At 42.2% G+C, this 18,353-nt stretch overlaps 1 protein-coding gene across 1 annotated transcript in view; it reads left to right on the forward strand.

Moving 5' to 3' along the window:
- Positions 1-6,611: 6,611 nt before the first annotated feature.
- LOC115327728 (neprilysin-4-like) overlaps positions 6,612-18,353 on the forward strand; it is a 148,116-nt gene continuing 136,374 nt past the window's right edge. The window contains exons 1-5 of the mRNA XM_040217273.1: positions 6,612-6,738; positions 6,918-6,965; positions 7,940-8,101; positions 11,022-11,111; positions 15,885-16,081. Of these exons, the coding sequence (XP_040073207.1) occupies positions 6,612-6,738; positions 6,918-6,965; positions 7,940-8,101; positions 11,022-11,111; positions 15,885-16,081 (624 nt within the window). The remainder of the gene's footprint in view (positions 6,739-6,917; positions 6,966-7,939; positions 8,102-11,021; positions 11,112-15,884; positions 16,082-18,353) is intronic.

An 18,353-nucleotide genomic window follows, 5' to 3' on the forward strand; every position in this document is an offset into this window, starting at 1 on the left:
GGCGCAGTTCAAGAAGAGAGAACACGCAATCACAGGCGCGTACACTTGAAGGACATAGTCCCGGCACATCTACTACACTTGATAGGTTTGGCTGATGATAATACATGCATAAGTAATGACGAATGCCATGACGTTGCGCCTTTGGCATTGCTTGATTAGCCTTTTCGCCTCGTGGTGATTGCTGCTCTCGAACTTAAGGTGAAACGAAGGATATTCACCTTGCTTGTTTTGATTGTTTACCAAGCCGATTTGCTCTACCCGGGATATTTGGGAATATAACAGTCATGAGATCTGGGTTTACAATTTATCTTCGATTGGATGGTTGTTAGCAGTCGAAACGTGAAGGTGTTGACAGTCTATCGATGTTTCGTGCATAAAATTGAAATAACGACTTTCTAAAATGTTTTACACCAAGCGTATAGCTATGACATAGCATTGATCAATAATTGGTGCTTAAAATTGATACAGAAATTTGCCGAGGAGTTCATAGTAGACCAAAAATTATTTTGGCCAATTGCTTGAAAACAGAAAAGCAAAGATCTTCCGTCACTGTATCTCATTATCGGGGCCCCGAATCGAGCAAATCAAGCTCAGTAAGACTTAACGAGGACGCTAGTTCTATCGTAGGGGGCGAGAGGAGCACCACATAAAAGTGTGACACGAGCTTGCCACGAACTGTATTTATTTCCAAAGCCAACTCCCCCTCCCCCAGGTAAGATAACTGGCCTTACGAACACACTCCTTCAGTATTCTCATCGTCAGCACCGGGATGTTAAACGGAGACAACCCATACCCAATTCCTTCGCGCACTTTACGCCTCATATTTACTATTCCTCAAGCCACAATTCCTTCGTCAACCGCACATCCCGGAGGAGTGGTAAACCATTCGAGAAACCAACAGCCGCTGTGAAATGAGCGAATTCGAAGAAGCGTGGATCATTGCTGTAGGGTAACCAGAAATTATCGCAAAGTGTGAAAGAAAGTTAAATCGCTTGTTACCAGATTTCAGAGTCAAGCAGAGTAATTGCGGGTAGCTAGGCTAGGTGGCGCTAGGTACCGCCCAATTCATGTGCTACAATAATATGTTTATTTGCTCTCACCATCATTGCGCTTCGAGCCCGTCAGCCACCTTTGTTCTATACACTGCCAGATATATTGCGCATACTACACCCTATTGAAAAAACCAGCACAAGCTGGTCCCAGCATCCCAGCTTCATGCTGGGTTATTGCCCCAGCATGCCTAGCTTGTCGTGCTGGTCCCAGCACAAGCTGGTCCCAGCATCCCAGCCTCATGCTGGTCCCAGCATCCCAGCTTCATGCTGGGTTATTGCCCCAGCATGCCCAGCTTGTCGTGGTGGTCCCGGCACAAGCTGGTCCCAGCATCCCAGCCTCATGGTGGTCCCAGCATCCTAGCTTCATGCTAGGTTATTGCTCCAGCATGCCCAGCTTGCCGTGCTGGTCGAGCTGGTTGGAGGCTGGGTCGTGCTGGGTGAATGCTGGGCAAATGCTGGGTCATGCTGGGTGAACTGCCCATGCTGGTTAGGCTGACGTACTTCCCCACCATTTTAACCAGTTTAAATGAATATACACGATAAACAAGCCAAACTCTTCAGAAAAGCCAGCTCGGCATCGAATTTATTATTTTCGTATTTGCGGCCTGCACATGAGCTCAGATGCCATACATCCACTGCGCTGACACAGTACTAACCGGCGCAGAGTGTAAAACAAATAATGCTATTAAAACTAGATTTCTTATCTCTCAACACAAAAAATACTAGACACACGCCAAAATTTAGGCAATAACAATAAAAAATACTACACGGATGAGAAAAGCGAACCTGGGTCCCGCCCGTAAGGGGGGCGAAGCATCCTCTTGCTTAGTCGGCAGAGGCGAGGAAATTCGTGTGGCTTGGATGGCATTGGCAAAACTCCTCGGCACCACCGTATTCACGAGCACACGGATGTTCAAAGACACGAAACGACGCCTCCGCCGGGGCATCCGATTTCTTCCCGCGCTGAACGGACTGCCGCTCGCCGCCTCCCTAAATCCCGCTTCGCTTGCGCCGCCGTTAAAGTAGTCGCCAAACAACGCGCACACAGCCGTCCCTTCGAAAATCTGTCCAAGATAGCCAAACGTGTCTCAAAGTCTCCGTTCCTACCACTCACTCTCTCTCTTTTCTGGCACACAAAGGAAGCTCGCAGCGTGCCTGAAGCGCCCGACCGTCCACCAAAAACGAGAGGACAAAGGACAGGACGTGGCATCGTCCCCACCCCTGCCGACCTTGGGGCGCGCGCTCCCGGCAATGCCAGTTCGACAAGCTCTCGCCGACCTTGGCGTGCGCGCTCCCAGAAAGATCGGCTTGAACCAGCTTGGGCCAGATTAAGAACCAGCTTGAACCAGCATGACAAGCTTGAACCAGCTCAAGTACCAGCTTGCCCATCCGCGGTGTCAGCTCGAACCAGCTTGAACCAGCTTGACAAGCTTGAACCAGCTTCAGTGCCAGCTCGAACCAGCTTGCCCAGCTGCAGTGGCAGATCGAACCAGCTTGAACCAGCTTGATTACTACGTAGAAGAGCTCGAACCAGCTTGAACCAGCACGAACCAGCTCGAACCAGATTAAAAACCAGCTGAAGCAGCACGAACCAGCACGAACCAGCTCGAACGAGCTTAAAAAAACAGCTAAACCAGCTTGCTCAGCTTGAAGTCCTTGCTGGTTTTTTTCAATAGGGCAAGCATCAGTTTAACATATGCATTGAGCGCATGCTCAATCTACGTCTGTATGTGGAGCGCACACATGCACTCCATATACAAACGTCAATACAACATGACACCCAATAGCTACTTCCGGGCTCTTCATTTTTTTTTTTTTATACTCGTTGTATTGAAAGTACGGAATTTCTCGGTGGCCACCTAAGGAATAGTCAATATTCACAGCATGTTGATTTTAACAGGGGAGCTGTTAATGTCTAGGTTCCCGAGGATCGTTTCGGTACCAAACAAATGTCGACACAAAACTACACAAAACTCTGTACAGCTACGGATATCTATGAACAACGGCCGCAGCCAGACAACCAGTCTGGTTACTGCTATCGCTCATAGGTGGCGGCAACCTTTCTAGGTATCACAGAAGAGTGGATAGTTGGGCAAGTTGTTGGGAATTCATCGTAGGAAACAGCGCGAAAAGCAGACGAGGACGAATAAGAAGCACACCTGACAAGCCCAAAGCTCCTTCCATGTGTTTATTCCTCGTCCTCGTCTGTTTTGCACGCTGTCTTCTACGTTCTTGTCAATTGGAATTCGCGCTCACGATGGGTCGGCCGCGTGCCCTTTCTTCGGGGAAAGAAGACCGGGTGCGAAAGGAGCGGCGACGTACGCAGCAGCGCGAATGGGTCCGCAACCACCGCGAAGCCGCTGTCGCCTCGAGTTTCACTGCGTCGAGCGCTTCAGATTCTCTTGCGAAAGAAGAGTACATCGCTCGCCTCGAAAGCCGCCGCCGAGAACAGAAGCTACAGCTCCTCTACTCTTCCTTCTTCACCAGAATGGAAACGCTAAAAGTTTTTTTTTTGTTATTTTGTGAGTATACCTCATAACTCTGAGATTTTATTGAGCTTCTCATGGGATGATACTTTTTTTTAAATAGTAGACGCTCATACCGCAAATATTTAAAGCAAACAAAACAAGCCGCTCCAATCTGGTCCCAAGCCGTGTCTGGTTCCCCGCACAGCACGTCGTAGCCAGTTTTTCTACTGTTTTATTTAGTTCTTTATTTGCGTCGTTCGCGTGCGGCTGCAGTCGTCGTCTTGAATTAACCTCTGTAGAGAAGGTATTCACTCAGTTGTGAGCGATGCTTCATGGACAGAGAAATCGCTTTCGATCAACTTGAAACCAGTCAAAGCTGCGACTTGCTGTGGGTATTAAGTGTACGGAGCTACGCTGTGGTGAGCTCAAAAACTTCTATCGCTCATCCCAGCGCTCCGATTGCAGGGCAGTATTTCCAGGAACCGCATTATATTTCAACAAGAAAATAAAGAATAGCCTTTTTTTGAGGGGCGATTTTACCTACCATATTTTCTTAATCCTAAATTTCGAAAATGTAAATAAACGTACTTTCCGTAACATTTAGATACTGTTCAGTTTTTTTCCACAGAGCGGAATCGCTTTCGGGTTGGAGAAAACAGAACATCGCAGACGGCAGCCACATTAGCCACTGTACGATAGGAGCTATGGTTCAGACCAGCGTTGGAGCATGACTATCCGCAGGTCGATTGAGTGAAACGTAATCCCTCAAGCGGTGTTAAAGCTCATTGATGTAAAGCGGAATGTCAACCTGCAACACACCGCCCCTTCTGATCACACCCCGACCAGCGGCATCAATGCCCGACAGTTTACGTCGTCCCATCTTGCTGTTACATTACTGATACGCGAACAAAGGGTCACATCGACGAGAATTCCAGCATTCTGTTCAAAACGCAAAACACTGCCGTCGCGATGCCGCTGCTATGTTGCTGAGACTCAGAAATACAGAACCATCTTGACTGCCGGTTCGCACTCGGCATCGGAAAACTGTACTGAACTCAGCACAGGAGGTACCCCAGTGCCAGGCTGGAAAATCTCGCTGTCTCGGACACAGTTTCCGCGGTTTCCATAACGTGGTAAACACTGACACGTCCTTCCGCAATCCGAAGGCGGCCTTCTTAGCCCAGTGTACGTAGCCCTGCTGGCACTGCTCCAGAACTTCGCTGTGTTTCTAGCGGCTTCTCTTGCTCATATGATAAAATTAGTGGTAAAAGCATCGATGCAACAGAAATGCTCTGCACGTTTGGACTGGGTGACGGAATTACAGGTGGCCTTCGCTGGCGTTGAAGCTCAGTGAACCACCAACGTTTATTAGAGAACGAGCGCAATGTGCTCAAAGAACGAATTTGAAACAAGATGTGGCGGTAGGGCGAAACCCTTAATCCGCCTGCCTGGAGAAGGAGAAAAACTTCTTTTTTGTCGCTTCTTCTCGTGTTCGCTTGGGGGCGCGTTAGTAGAATGAAAGAAAACGCGCTGTTCCTACCTTTTTCCTCCTTTTTTGTTCCTTAGAGTGTAGGTACCAAAAATGTTTTATTTTTACCAGGCACATCTTAAGTACCTTTTCTGGTCTTTTCACAAAGCAACTACGACAATTTTAACTCCAACACAGACTTTGTCATATATCTTGTTACATTTATCTACATGAATTTAAGACTTTCAGTCGCCGTTGTGAAGTATAATTAACCTTGGTTTCGAAGAACTGCGGTCGCAGGAGCTCTTATATTTCGGGCCGTTTTATATGGCAAACGGATACCTCAGTTTAAAAAAAAAAAAAAAAAAAAAAAGCCTTCCTCAACTTACAGTAAAAACATTTCTGAGTTCTGGAGCCTTGATAATTATTATCGAGCTTATGCGATGGCTTTTCCCATATTGGGCGAGTCAGTGCTGGCGAAAGTGAAAGAGCAATCACAAGAGGTTGAAAACTGTTGCGTCTTTTTCCGGAATACAATTTGTTACCAATCTTCCCGAACACTCATTTTTACCAATTACCTAAGTGCAATTTGTTAGAAGCATATATTTTGGTATGTTTTCTACCAGAAGGTATAAATGCTGTTGTTAAATATAAGCAGAAATAATCACTAAAAAGTCGGGCTACAGTAAATTTGACAACAATTATGATGTGATATCCTTGGCATCGCTCGATGTCACTAGAGCTATTGGCTCTTATGAAATCACCCGTGAAACTCGACATGCCTCTTTGCACCTCCCCAATCTTGTCTCTGGTCTCAGCCACGTAGGCAAACTCTTGCTTTATGAAATCGTTATGTTGTGGAACAAAGCACAAGAGGGTATTATTCCGAAAGAATGCGGTTGGCCAAAAAACAGTTTTCATGGTTTTTATTAAAACTTTGCTCCATAGACACATTTGGCAGAGCCGGCACATTGCTGAAGGAATCAGTCTTGCTTTCTACTTGTTAGTGGCATTTTATTAGACCAACCCGTGACTTACTTACCACCACCATGTAATATATTGCTGATCCTGTTGGTTTTACGCGGATAAACTATTATATTAATAATAACCTGCTCTCAGACGAGAACGATCGATTTTGATTTTCCCATTGATCTGCATTTGGCCAGCGTTTCGTTGATTTTGACTTGTGGTCGATTGCTTCACTGCACTTTTAGGTAGTTTTTAGGTCTTTCAAATAAAGAAGGAGCATGTTTGGTCTTTACTCTAAAGTAGACTGCTAAAGATCAGAAATGGAGCTTCATTCTAGAAGCTTGTGTTTTGATTTTGGCTCCACATGTCACGCTGATTCTCAACTAAACAAATAACCTGACTTAAAATCGACATTCCATACTGTGTCTGGCGAGTGCTTTAGTGCCACCCACGAGAATTGAGGACTATGATGGCTTTAACAGTGCTCAGAAAGTGTTATACAGCCCTAAAAAAATGTTATTCACTGCGATAAGAGCACCATTTACATCGCAAGACTTTCAAAAAGTAATTAGATAAAAAATTATTCAAGGTGATTTTGGTTTTGGCTCTTTTTCATATGCGAATAACAAACATAATTTGTGATCTTCAGAAAGAATGCGCAAGAGTACACCTAGCTCATCCAGGCAGTACATGCTTCCTCATGTTCGGCAGCTGGTGGCAATCTGGGGATTCTACTTGATTTTGTTGTTAGCTGAACTCAGCGCTGCAAAATCCTCATTGGGTGAGTAATATAGTCAGAGTATCCTTTGAAGGCTTTTGCATTGTATAATGTAGACTAATTCATGCCTGTCAGCCTCAAACGTGTGACGAGTATAAGCAATATTTTAAAATATTAATAATAAAAAAATTTAATATCTTATATCAAGATGAATAATTCCATTTCCTTTCAAATTGTACCAGATTTGTCCGCCAAAAAAGTGTGTCAAACAGAAGCCTGCCAAGAAAGAGGTGAGAGTGCTTAGATGCACTGGCACATATCCTCCTATGACACCCCATGATCACCAGATATATATATATATATATATATATATATATATATATATATGTATATATGTGTATTATATTGTAATAACTTGTTATACGATATCTTAAATCTTATTGTCGTGTCATATAATATTATCTTATTCTACAATATAATATACATGTATATATTATGGAGTAACAAAATGATGTTTTGCTGTTATATAATTAGTCCTTTATCGTGCTTGCTGCCCCCATGTCTGTCCGTTGAACATTGTCCCTGACTAAATAAACAAATTAAGGCCGTGACGTTTGAATGTTTACGCAAGTGAAGTGTGAAACCCCGCCTGTCGTACCTATTGAGTACAATTCCATTCTGCCCTTTTCTAAAACAATCTTTTTTATTTTCTGTTTGTTTCTTATCTGAGTTGGCATATTAGACTACTGGCGTTACTATTTATTTGTTTACTGTTAATTTCGCTTTGTAAAATCATATTTCCATCATAAAAAAGTGGTTGTTGGGCTCAAGGTATTTGTGGATTATGTCACGATCGCACGTGGGGTTGAATGTAGTGACAACCAGAGGCGTTTGGTTCGGGAGAAGGTGAAAGGGAAGGGTGGAGACGGTGGAGGTGTGGGGAGGCGAGCGATATTTTTCTCTTACCTCTCTAAATTGTTTACATTTTCTTTCTCAAATGAAGTGATTTGTTTGCTCCCCCCTCACCCCGCCCTCCGAAGTCACTCACCGTTCGCAAGGAAGTAAATTATGTTCTGTTTGTTATCTTTTGGTTATCTTAATTGATTACCTCGTGCTGTGTTTCTCTCGTTAGTGACGTAATTATGTAGCATAATACTTGTTGTTCTGCAACAGATCAGGTTGCAGACCAAGTGTACATCATAAAGTCCTTTTATTACCGCAGTTTATATATTTGGTAAAAGCCTATTGTTGAATTCTTATGCAGCTAAAATGGTGTTGGCCAGCATGGACCCGAACGAGGATCCTTGTACTGACTTCTATGAATACGCGTGTGGAAACTGGCAAAAAAGACACAGAATACGTGACGGCAAGACAAAAATTGGAAATTATCATATTCTTCATGAGAAAGTTCAGACGGACCTAAAAAGTATGTTTTCATTAAGTGTGTCAACTGAAAACCTTTATCTCGTCTTGAAAAAATAGCTTTGCCGCTTGATTAGCGGCATAGGAAAAGCGAAATATTCTGCTCAAACTTTTCTGCTATCGGTTCCAATTTTAAGGGCGCTAAGCTCTTCATATTATACTTCCTTTATATCTTGTGCCTCGAGCGTACACTAGACAACGTATCTAGGAGGGCACAGAGAATTTTGTAATTGTGTTTCATGGCGCAAGCTCATTCCACGCGCTCTAACAATCCTAGGAATCTCAGAATTGCAATCATGAGTAGCCTTTTCTTTTTCTTAATAATGCGACCAACCATATCGGCACGTCTCTTCTTTGAGAATTCGCACAAGAACAAAGGGCATGTCCTGATGTTTGCGCGGGTTAAAAAAGGTGGCAAATAGGTGTAATGTTTCTGTTTTCTTCGATGCTTACTGGGCGCGTTGGTTGACTATGTGGCATGAAAAGACAATCGCAAAATGCACCTTAGTTCCGCTTGAGGGCAAGCCAATTAACTATGCTCTTGGTATAATTTATAATCACGTTTATTTTTAGATGTAAAGCAATCTTATATGCGTTTTTGTTTTAGAACTCCACTAGCACGTTCGTCGCTAAACGCATATAATATTTAGTATTACGGTGGACGTACCAAGCACCGAGTACGCCAAGTTTTCCCGTTCAGAATAGAGAATTAAGCTGTCCTTCAAACCGCAAGTGTAGCTTTGATATTTCCTTTGGTCTTTTGCTTGTTTTATTTATTTACTTCTGCGCCACTATGCAGATATTGTCTTGACCACTTCCTGGAAATCTCCAATAACAAACTCAAGGCTCTTCAAAATCAGAAGCATGCGCACTTTTATTAGAAGAGCGAACTTGAAAAGTAACCTCCGTTTTTTTTGTTTTTTTGTTTTTTTTTTGCGTATCAAACCAACCTGTGCTAATAACGAACTAAGCGAGAACATCGCGAAATATTTCAGTAGGAGAGAACAAGACGCTTCTGAAACCCCAACGACTCTCTTTGTCGAAAACAATCAAGTTTTTAATATCTACTATGCATTGCATATCAGTGCACTGTATATCAGTATCATGCACTGCATATGCAGTGCACTGCATATGCAGTGCACTGCATATGCACTGCACTGCATATTTCGCTTTTATTTATATAACTTATTTGTCTAGTTGGGTGACCTTAAACAGCGAGAAAAAAAAAGATTTCGCACATAAATGAATCTTAACCCAGAGTGCACGATAATGTGACTACGTAGTCTGAGAATACCGCAGCGTGATAGCCAGTTTGAGTATTTCGTACTGAATTTTATTGGAGTATTGAATTCAGTAAATATATATACATCCAACCAATATAGTTTATGTTAAGGAGTAAACAAGCAATACAAAAATTAACCCCATTAAAATCTCAGATTGACAGATATTTCTAGAAAAAACGCAAAGATACGACGAAGAAAGGAAAAGAAAAATACACCACGAAGAGTTAATGACTTTCTACGAACAGTTTAATCGAAACTGAAAAAAGGAAACACGAAAATATTGCCCTGAGGGCGTCGATGCGCATACGCCCCCTATCCCTAGTCCTTTATCCCCCTGTTCGGGGAGAGGAAGGAGGTTTTACCTTGTACCATCAAAAAAAAAAAGTTTAGCCGTAAAGTCCATCATCATAATCCCTTGTTTAGAACAATTATGTCGTGGTCAACGATCAAAACTCAAACTCGACAATCGCTAATGTGATTGATTTTTGAATACGTCCTTCAGTTTAGTTTTGTTTGCTGCTTTTTATGTTTGCCCAAAATATCAGTCTTATTATAGTCAGAATATCTATCTAATATTATTAACTCTCCAGAACCCATGAGGTTGCGGCAGTAACTAATCAGAACACCGAATAACAAATAACGAATAATAACACTGAATAACAAGAGGCATTGGAAGAATAAGTCACGCCCCGCGTGCCTTACTGTAAAAATCACCATACCATCCTTGACTAGAAATGACATGAGAGACATGAGAGACAAGCGCTTCTCTGTGTCGTGTTTCGCTTTGTTCTTGTTTTATCGATTTGTTTTTATTAATGATAAACCAATGCGGAGTAAAAATTTGTCGGCTTCTTGCAGAGGGGTTACGATAACGTGGGAACGCCGAGCTTTTTTTGGCTGATAGAAAGCAAATCGTAGGTAGACCTTAAAACATCTAGCATTCAGGTCTACCCACTATATCCTTTAAATCCAATCAAAACCAATCGGTGCTCGCCTTCGTTCTGATGTCACCGCAATCCTGTGCAAGAAGCAGGCGACTTGCTTTCCACCTAACTTGCTCGGAACTCTCGTTATTGGTCAGGACTCAACAGCCAATGAGTCTATGGCATCACCCGATAAAAACGCTGAGAAATAATCCCAATACAGGAAGTGTGAACAGCATAAGCCACGCTTTGTTTTTCTTGAGCGGTCAACGACCATAGACGCTTAGCGCTAACAAAATGATCTTTGCCAGTTGCTGGCTCCCAGGAGGATTCTTTTTCAGATTATTTTACAAGCACCCGCTGCCGTTATCTCTTGTTATAACACCCTAATAATTAAAGTCTTATGGTTGTTAACTGCAGAACAAGATCGAGAAAATGTGTATTTACCTTGAGATCATACACGCACAAAAGTTTAACGTAAAACATAAAAAAAGACTTATCGGTGCGTCTCTCAATATCATGGCTACGCCATCTGGTGAACCTGTTGGCAAATATATGCCATCAATCGTGATTTGTGGCCCCGGAATAGATTTGAAAGCTTGATACGACTACTAAATAATTTAGTGTGGTTACAGCTTAATTTGAATTAAGTTACATTCTTCTTTACAACATACAGGGTTGACATTGAAATAATCTTGAATATTTTTCTCATATCTAGATATTTTATTGAACGCTACGGTTAAGGAAGAAGAGCCGCAGAATGCTACTAATAAGGCTATCCTGGCCTACAGAGTCTGCCTTTCTGAGAGTACGTAAGTTTCTTGTTCAAGGTAAAAGAACTAAATGCGGAGCCAGAGTATCGCATTCCCTTTTTTTCGATGCCGAGTCCTCATTGGCGGCGAAGTGGCAAAATTCACGAAATGATCCAAAGCGCCTGCCGGGTGCACACGCGTGCGTTTTGAGAGAAAGGTTTACCTGCTCTTAGGACGTTGGGAATCCAAACCAATGCTTGAAATTTTCAACGCTAGCCTCAGTGAACCGCCTTTTTTTATATACGACACAAGAAACTGTTACTGAACGACACCAAATCGGTGGGAATGCAAACTCAGATGAAACAACCCCTATTTGAAGAAAGATAAACCCCTTAACAGGGATGCCAACTATAAATAGACCATAGACTTTCCAGTTTCATTATAAAAAACAACAATTAATATCCGTTAGTGTCAAGAATACATTCCCCATAAAAACCAGAAAGCACCTCTCAACAATTGCTTGTATTGAAAACACAATATCTACATTAACTAAGAAACATCAATTACTATACATTTTTTGTATTTGATAAGACTGTTTTGTCAAGAACCTTAACATTAAGAATTAACGCTTGGTATTTCATTAGTTCTCCACCGAGAATCACCGCTTTTTAGTGTCCTTCGGGAAGATATCGTCAATATACATACATTGTTGGAAATAATACACACCAAAAATCTTCACCATTTTTTGTCTTTTAAATATACACCGGAAAGTCCAGGACATGGCTATTCAGATCAGATGAAAATAAACCCCATTCTTTCTTTTTCCGAAATCATTTAGCGCTTTAATTTGTACGGCGACTCAAGAGTCTAATGTGTTTTTTATGCTGTTTCCACTTCGTGCTACATAGTGATGCTGAGAATTTACAGATCTGCAAGAGTTTGCTTTCCCAGCCGAGTTCATGTCAGTGCGCCTTAGTCCATGCAGGTCTACGTTATGAGTGACATCAGCAGCAATTAACACCCACGGGCATTTCAAGCAGCCCTAAGGTCTTAATATTTACTTTGCGCTTTTTCCCCGCTGTCAGTCATAAAGGGTGGTTTTTAGATTGATGGTTGCATAAATTTGTTTATGAATTATAATTACCAAACTCATCGTACAATATCTTAACGCTTTCTGAAATAATGATTTCGCACATCAAAACCTCCCACATAACATTTTTTGCTCACACTGAATTTAGCAAAATGCTTTAGCTGCCGTAAATTTAAATGATTCGTTAGTAACACACATGCATTGTGGGTCAATTCCAATCAAGTAAAGTTTCCACACCGATGGATTGATCTAAAACGTGCCCTTTCAAAACATGCACAAATGGGATTTTAAATTTTGTACTCGCCTATAATCAACGAATTCACTTTCTCATGGACATAAGGAAAAATCTCATATTGGTGCCGTCATGTTTTTTTTGTTTTTGAAGTGTATATATAAAGATAGGTTTTTTTACGTTTTGTCTGGTGTTTAAGGTTTTAATATGAGTTTTGGACTGAGAAGCAGTTTGGAAAATAATGATCAGAATGGGGTTAAATCGTGATTTAAATCAGACCAGTTGCACGATGACAATTTAAATCAAGCTTTTCCTGCAGAAATAATCCTGAAAATATGTATGACTTACCGCTCATCTCTCATGTGATGTTTTCTGTGTGCACTGTTTTGTACTGAAATCGAACTATCGATCAAGCAAGAATGATTCATATCAGGTTGAACACGAGCAGAAAGCACTTCTCGTCAGAGCAACTCGGAGCACTGAGCTTTCTACCTATCTTACGCCACGTTGCTCTGTTACGTAGTGTCGTATTGAAAGCGAATCAAAACACGAAATTAAGAAGGAAGGAAACGAAAACTAGGAAAGTTATGTCCTATTGCAAGCGAGCGAGAATTCGAAAAAACAGCATATAGGGAATTTTAGCGGGCGTAAAAAGACAAATTGGTTAATGTTCTAGTATGACGGAGTTTACATTCATAAAGAGTTGATAATTAATCTGTACTTTAAATTTACAGTAATTACTTATTGTTGCTTGTTATTAGTCTGACTTATTAATCAATCAGTCTGCCATGTTTAAATATATATTTAGTGATAAAATCACTATTTTCAGCTGCTCTCACTGAAATCAAATTAATCTGCTTTTAATAAAATAAATGTCCAGTTTTTATCTTCTTTTTTTACTTTTCTAGGAAGCAACAAAAATGTAAACCCAAACTCTAAATATGCTGAAGCTGGTAGAACCCGGTGGAAACAGACATTTCAACATTGAAATAATCCAAAACACATTTCTTTATTATTAATCATATCCAGCGAGGTTATTCATCCTAAAGACACTGATGGTCATCGTAAAAAGGCAGGCGTCAACTCACACAATTTAGCCAAAGCTGATATGCCTACCTCTCGTGTATCAACCAAATTTCTGTTCATTTTGATTTATTTTAATTTAAAGCTCGATGGCATAGGCATAGTCTTGCATATTAATATTTTTGAATATTTGTAAATAATGTATGTAGTCCTTAGTGTTAAATTGAAGCAGAAGATATACGGTAGACAGCTCCTCCACCGATTTGGTCAAGAATATATATCCTAATTAAGCAAATTTATATTTTCACAAAATATAACCACGCCTTCTCCCTGCAAATGAAAATACGCATACAAGATGGTAAACAAGCTCCAAATAATATGCCAGAATACGGGAATACTACACAAAATGTGTGTTGTTTGTTTGTTTGTTTCGCAGAACTGCGTCTTTTTACGCGCTTGGAAGGGGGTGCAAAGTAAGGAGGTCGATGTCACGAAAACTTGGTCACGGAAGTGACGTCCCACACGTAAAATAAATCTTGAAGGGGGTGCAAGGCTTAAAAGACGATGCCACGAAAACTTGGTCACGGGATGTCACAAAAACTTGGTCACAGAAGTGACGTCACGAGCGTCAAAATATATTTGTAGTTAGTTTGAACGCAAAAGTAAAAAACAAAAAGGATCGTGCGAGCGGGATACAGTTCATTCGTCACATGCACACTCGTCACAGGACGATTGGTCACAGGACGATTCGTCACACATGAACATTCGTCACAGGATGACTCGTCACGTGGCCAACCGGTCCCACAATAGTTCGTCCCCCAAAAAATGTATTGCTCAATTTGGTTCGGGCGGACAAAGTGGCTCACCTCATATCTTAGTATGTGCTTGGCTTCTGAAAGACGAAGAATTTGTAACAAACGTTTTAGCTTCTGGTTCGGTCCCGAACATTGAATGGTGGTTTGGCCTGAAAAAGTGGGTCACCTCTTATCTTAGCATGTCTTTCGCTTCTCAAGGTCAAAGAATTTGTAACAGACGTTTTAGTTTCTGGGTCCGTCCCAAACGGTGAATGCGGAGGCCATATAAGAGCGACTTTTTTTTAACTCGGACTACATTTAAAAGGATGGAGGTGATCGCAACAAAGAGAGGTGGAGCCATGCAGCTGCAGGAGGGGTACTCGTACACATGCCGCAGAAAGAATTCCGATACTTATTGATTTTGTCGAATAGGGGTATGCAAGGCACAAGTAACAACTGATTTGGCTGAGTCGGATTTTTGCTCGTTCAAGCCAGCAACTGAGATCAACCTGCTGAAGCCTCGTAATATAATGAAAGTAAAAGCGGAGTATTGTAAGATTAGTTTTCCTAACCATTGGTTTATGTGACAGTGGGAAGTCGTGAAACTCCTCATCAGCGAATGTGGGTAGTTGTTGAAATTTGTGATTTACTATCGTCCCCTGCCCGATCGATGTGACCAGTTGCCCACATGACGAGTCATCCTGTGACGAATGTTCCTATGCGACGAACCGTCCTTTGACCAATCGTCCTGTGACGCGTGCGCATGTGACGAATCGTCCTCATCCCCGTGCGAGCTCTCATGCGTGACGACGCACTCCTCGCACCATGGTACACCAATGATTTGGCGAACATGTTATAGCATCCACCACGGAAACGCCGACAACTCTTTTTATCCCGGTGTGCTTTTCCCGAAAAAAAAAAATTGAGCATGTGTTTGAAATGGCCCAATAGCAAACCCAGGCTTTGTCCGCCGACTTACTTTGCACGCCATTCCGAAAATACGAACCGGAGACGACGTCGCGGGGTGCTGTAAGATTGCTTCAACGGGACGCCGAGCCACTGACATTCACATCTTGCCAACGTTGCTTCTTGCGCACCCACCATAGTCATGCGGCAAGAGTCCCTGGACGTATCTCCAGCTGCCACAAAAGCACATATGGAATGAGTGGACAAAGCACGGCCTTTCTTACACCCACCCCAAACCCTCTCATTTCTCGTGCCATCCCCACATAGTTCTAGATTAATTAATGCAGCATAGTACACCTATGCACCGACCAAAGTTTTCAATTTTTTGCTGTCTCGGGTTTACGAATATGGGCATTCTCTCTGGATGCTGCCAAACGAACATTAATACGATATTAACTGAGATCATTTGCTCCTTTTCCCGCATTCGTAAATTTCGGCGCTGCCGTGCTATCCTAGCACAGTGCGAGAGAACCAATTTTGGCTTCCCCGCAATATTTATCGGGAAAACGCTCCCAGCTACAGTAAGCGTGTAACTTGAATTGGTGTATAATATCACACTATTTTAGGTTTTCCGGCTAGACTTTGATACATATAGACGCGACGGTGAACAGCCGTACACGATCTCGCGGTTTTGAGACCGTAGGAATGATCTTGCATTTAAAAGAAGCTTTTTCAACATTTTACCTGTACCTCATTATATTTGATTATTTTGTATGTCAAACAGCTGTCAACGGAACAGAGAAATTTAATGACCTGCTGCAGCTGCTTAAGAAATATGGCTTTACCAAGTGGCCACTACTGAATAAAGGAGAATCACCTTATGCAAACTGCACTCAACTACTCCACCAATCAACTTTTCCTGCATTTTTTAGTTTCTTTGTATTCCGGGACTTTAAAAATATTCATTCAAACGTGATTTACGTAAGTATCAAGCAGACTCTTTCAAAACCCTCTTGACTCCTCACAATTCCTTAGTATGCGGGCAGTGTTGCCCGACATTAATGCAGCCGCGCGGCCCCTCAGTTACTCACGACGGGAACAAAACAGACGGTTTCTAACAGTACCCATTCACTTAACAGAGCGTCCCCTACCTCTGGGCCGGGGTTGGTGAGATAGCCAGTCCTCTCTGGTGGCTAACAGATTGCAAAGCCAGTTTTCTTTTGCTCTCTTAACATTATCTTACAACAAACTGCATACCATCGCATCATTTCATTGATTTTTTTTTTTTACTCGTGAAAGCTTTTTACCAGCGCATGTCCGGACATGAATGTGTAAATAAATGCAGTTACCAGTTTTGTCAACAGAAGCGACAGTGCGTCATTTTCCAGGTGGGCATATCCGAAAATGTATTAAAACACTTGATTCTTCGCGAAGAAGTCTGTTCACACTGTTAAAAAATCCGGAGGGTCTCCGGATTTCTTAAGTGTGCAAAAGTGCCAATTGATGCAATTCGAACTGTTTACGAAAGTGCAGCTCCACAAGAAAGAGGCACAACTCACCGAAAGAGTGTTTCGACGGTCTCGCGGCGTGATCAAAGCTTTTTTACTTACTTATTTTACTATGACGAATGTATTAGTAACTTGCGGCACGGGCGGTTCAGAAAGGAGCTTGATCCAGTGGGGTCGGAATAGGGGAGGTGGTTACGGTGGCGGTAACAGCGACAGGGTGCACACGAGCATATGGGCCACGTTTCAAGAACATTTCTATCTCGCCGTTTCTTACTTTTGTGTTCAAAAACGTACCTTGCTCAGCAGCGTTGCTCTATTTGTGCTTCCATGTGATTTATTCAAGGGAATTTGGAGCATAGCCATGGTTAATAGTGAATAATAGCAACCACGAACTCTTTCCCGGCCCTTTATTGATAAGAATTTTCGCAGGAACAGCTGGACGGTCCAGAACTCCGTGGCCGGTATATGCTGCAAAGACTTCTACGCGCGACAGACCTTCAAACCTTGCCGTTACGACGATTCTTGATCGGTGTCCAAGCGTGCGAAGGCACAGAGACGCAGCACTTCGGCGTGCCAAGGAAGCTTTGATCACGCCGCGAGACCGGTGAGACTTGCTGTCGACGACTTGTGCCTTTTTCGTGCGGCACAGTGCTTCCGTAAAAGTCTCCACGTGTTCTCAAAGGCCGTTCTCACACTTCACAGAAATGTTTTTAAAACTTCTTCGGCGAATGACTACAGACGAGCAGAAACCGCGTCTTCAGCTTGATGCCGCCAGCCTGTGCAACTCTCCAGAAATGCGTTTCTTTTTTTTTTTTTTGCATGCAAGATTCTTAAAGAAATCAGGGGTCGCGGGACGCAGATAGTTAAAATCATCTGGTGGGCTAGTTGGCTAAACATAAACAAGCGCTCTTTCCTGTCCTAACGTTCTTCCTTCCTTGTATTTGCGCTAATTTTCTCATTACGCAGATAGTAGCTGACCATTGGCATCGAACGTAGAGCGAATGGCAGTACTTCGCATTAAAACGCACTATTAATGCCCAAAATATAAATTAAGTACTCAAGTATTCAAAATAAAATTAAAAGAAGTAAAACCGGCGCATATGTCTTGTGTTACCATTATATTACTATTAATGTATTAATTTCGAAGAGAAAATTACCGCGAAAGGTACGTTCACAGCACTAGCAACGCAGTGTTTGCTTTTCTTTCCTACCCAAACAAGTTGAAATTTAAAAAAAAAAGGATCAACGTTTTTTTGTATCTATAATTATGCAGACTGTATAAAAATTCATTAAAATGCAAATGCAACGTGGCCAACTTCGCTATGACAACTGGAGGCGCACGGCGTGCCAGTTCAGAGGAAAACATACCGGAGAACGTACCTGGACCCCTGAACGCCGCAACAATGTTGTCGAGATGAAGCATCGAGGTAAAGGGCTTTAGAGCGATAAAGTGGCAGCTGTAAGTGATCCCAAATTGGCCGCCACCATCTTGCACATTTTGTACCACTTCAAACGTGCACTTACATTTTTACGTCTAGATATTAACGAAATACCATGCACTAAAAATTGCTTAGTGATCCTTAATAAAAATACCGACGAGATTAGTTGTGTTAACCATTTGGTTCTTAGCCCGAGACTGAGGAAGGAAAAGAGGAAAGTTTCAAAGGTAGAAGTGAAATGAACAGTCGAGATGGAGACGTGTCCTCGACTGTTCATTATTCTTCTACTTAGAACCTTCCCTCTTT

The sequence above is a fragment of the Ixodes scapularis genome, unplaced genomic scaffold (genome assembly GCF_016920785.2).
Source record: "Ixodes scapularis isolate PalLabHiFi unplaced genomic scaffold, ASM1692078v2 ptg001946l_1___fragment_3__unscaffolded, whole genome shotgun sequence".
Lineage (NCBI taxonomy): Eukaryota > Metazoa > Arthropoda > Arachnida > Ixodida > Ixodidae > Ixodes > Ixodes scapularis.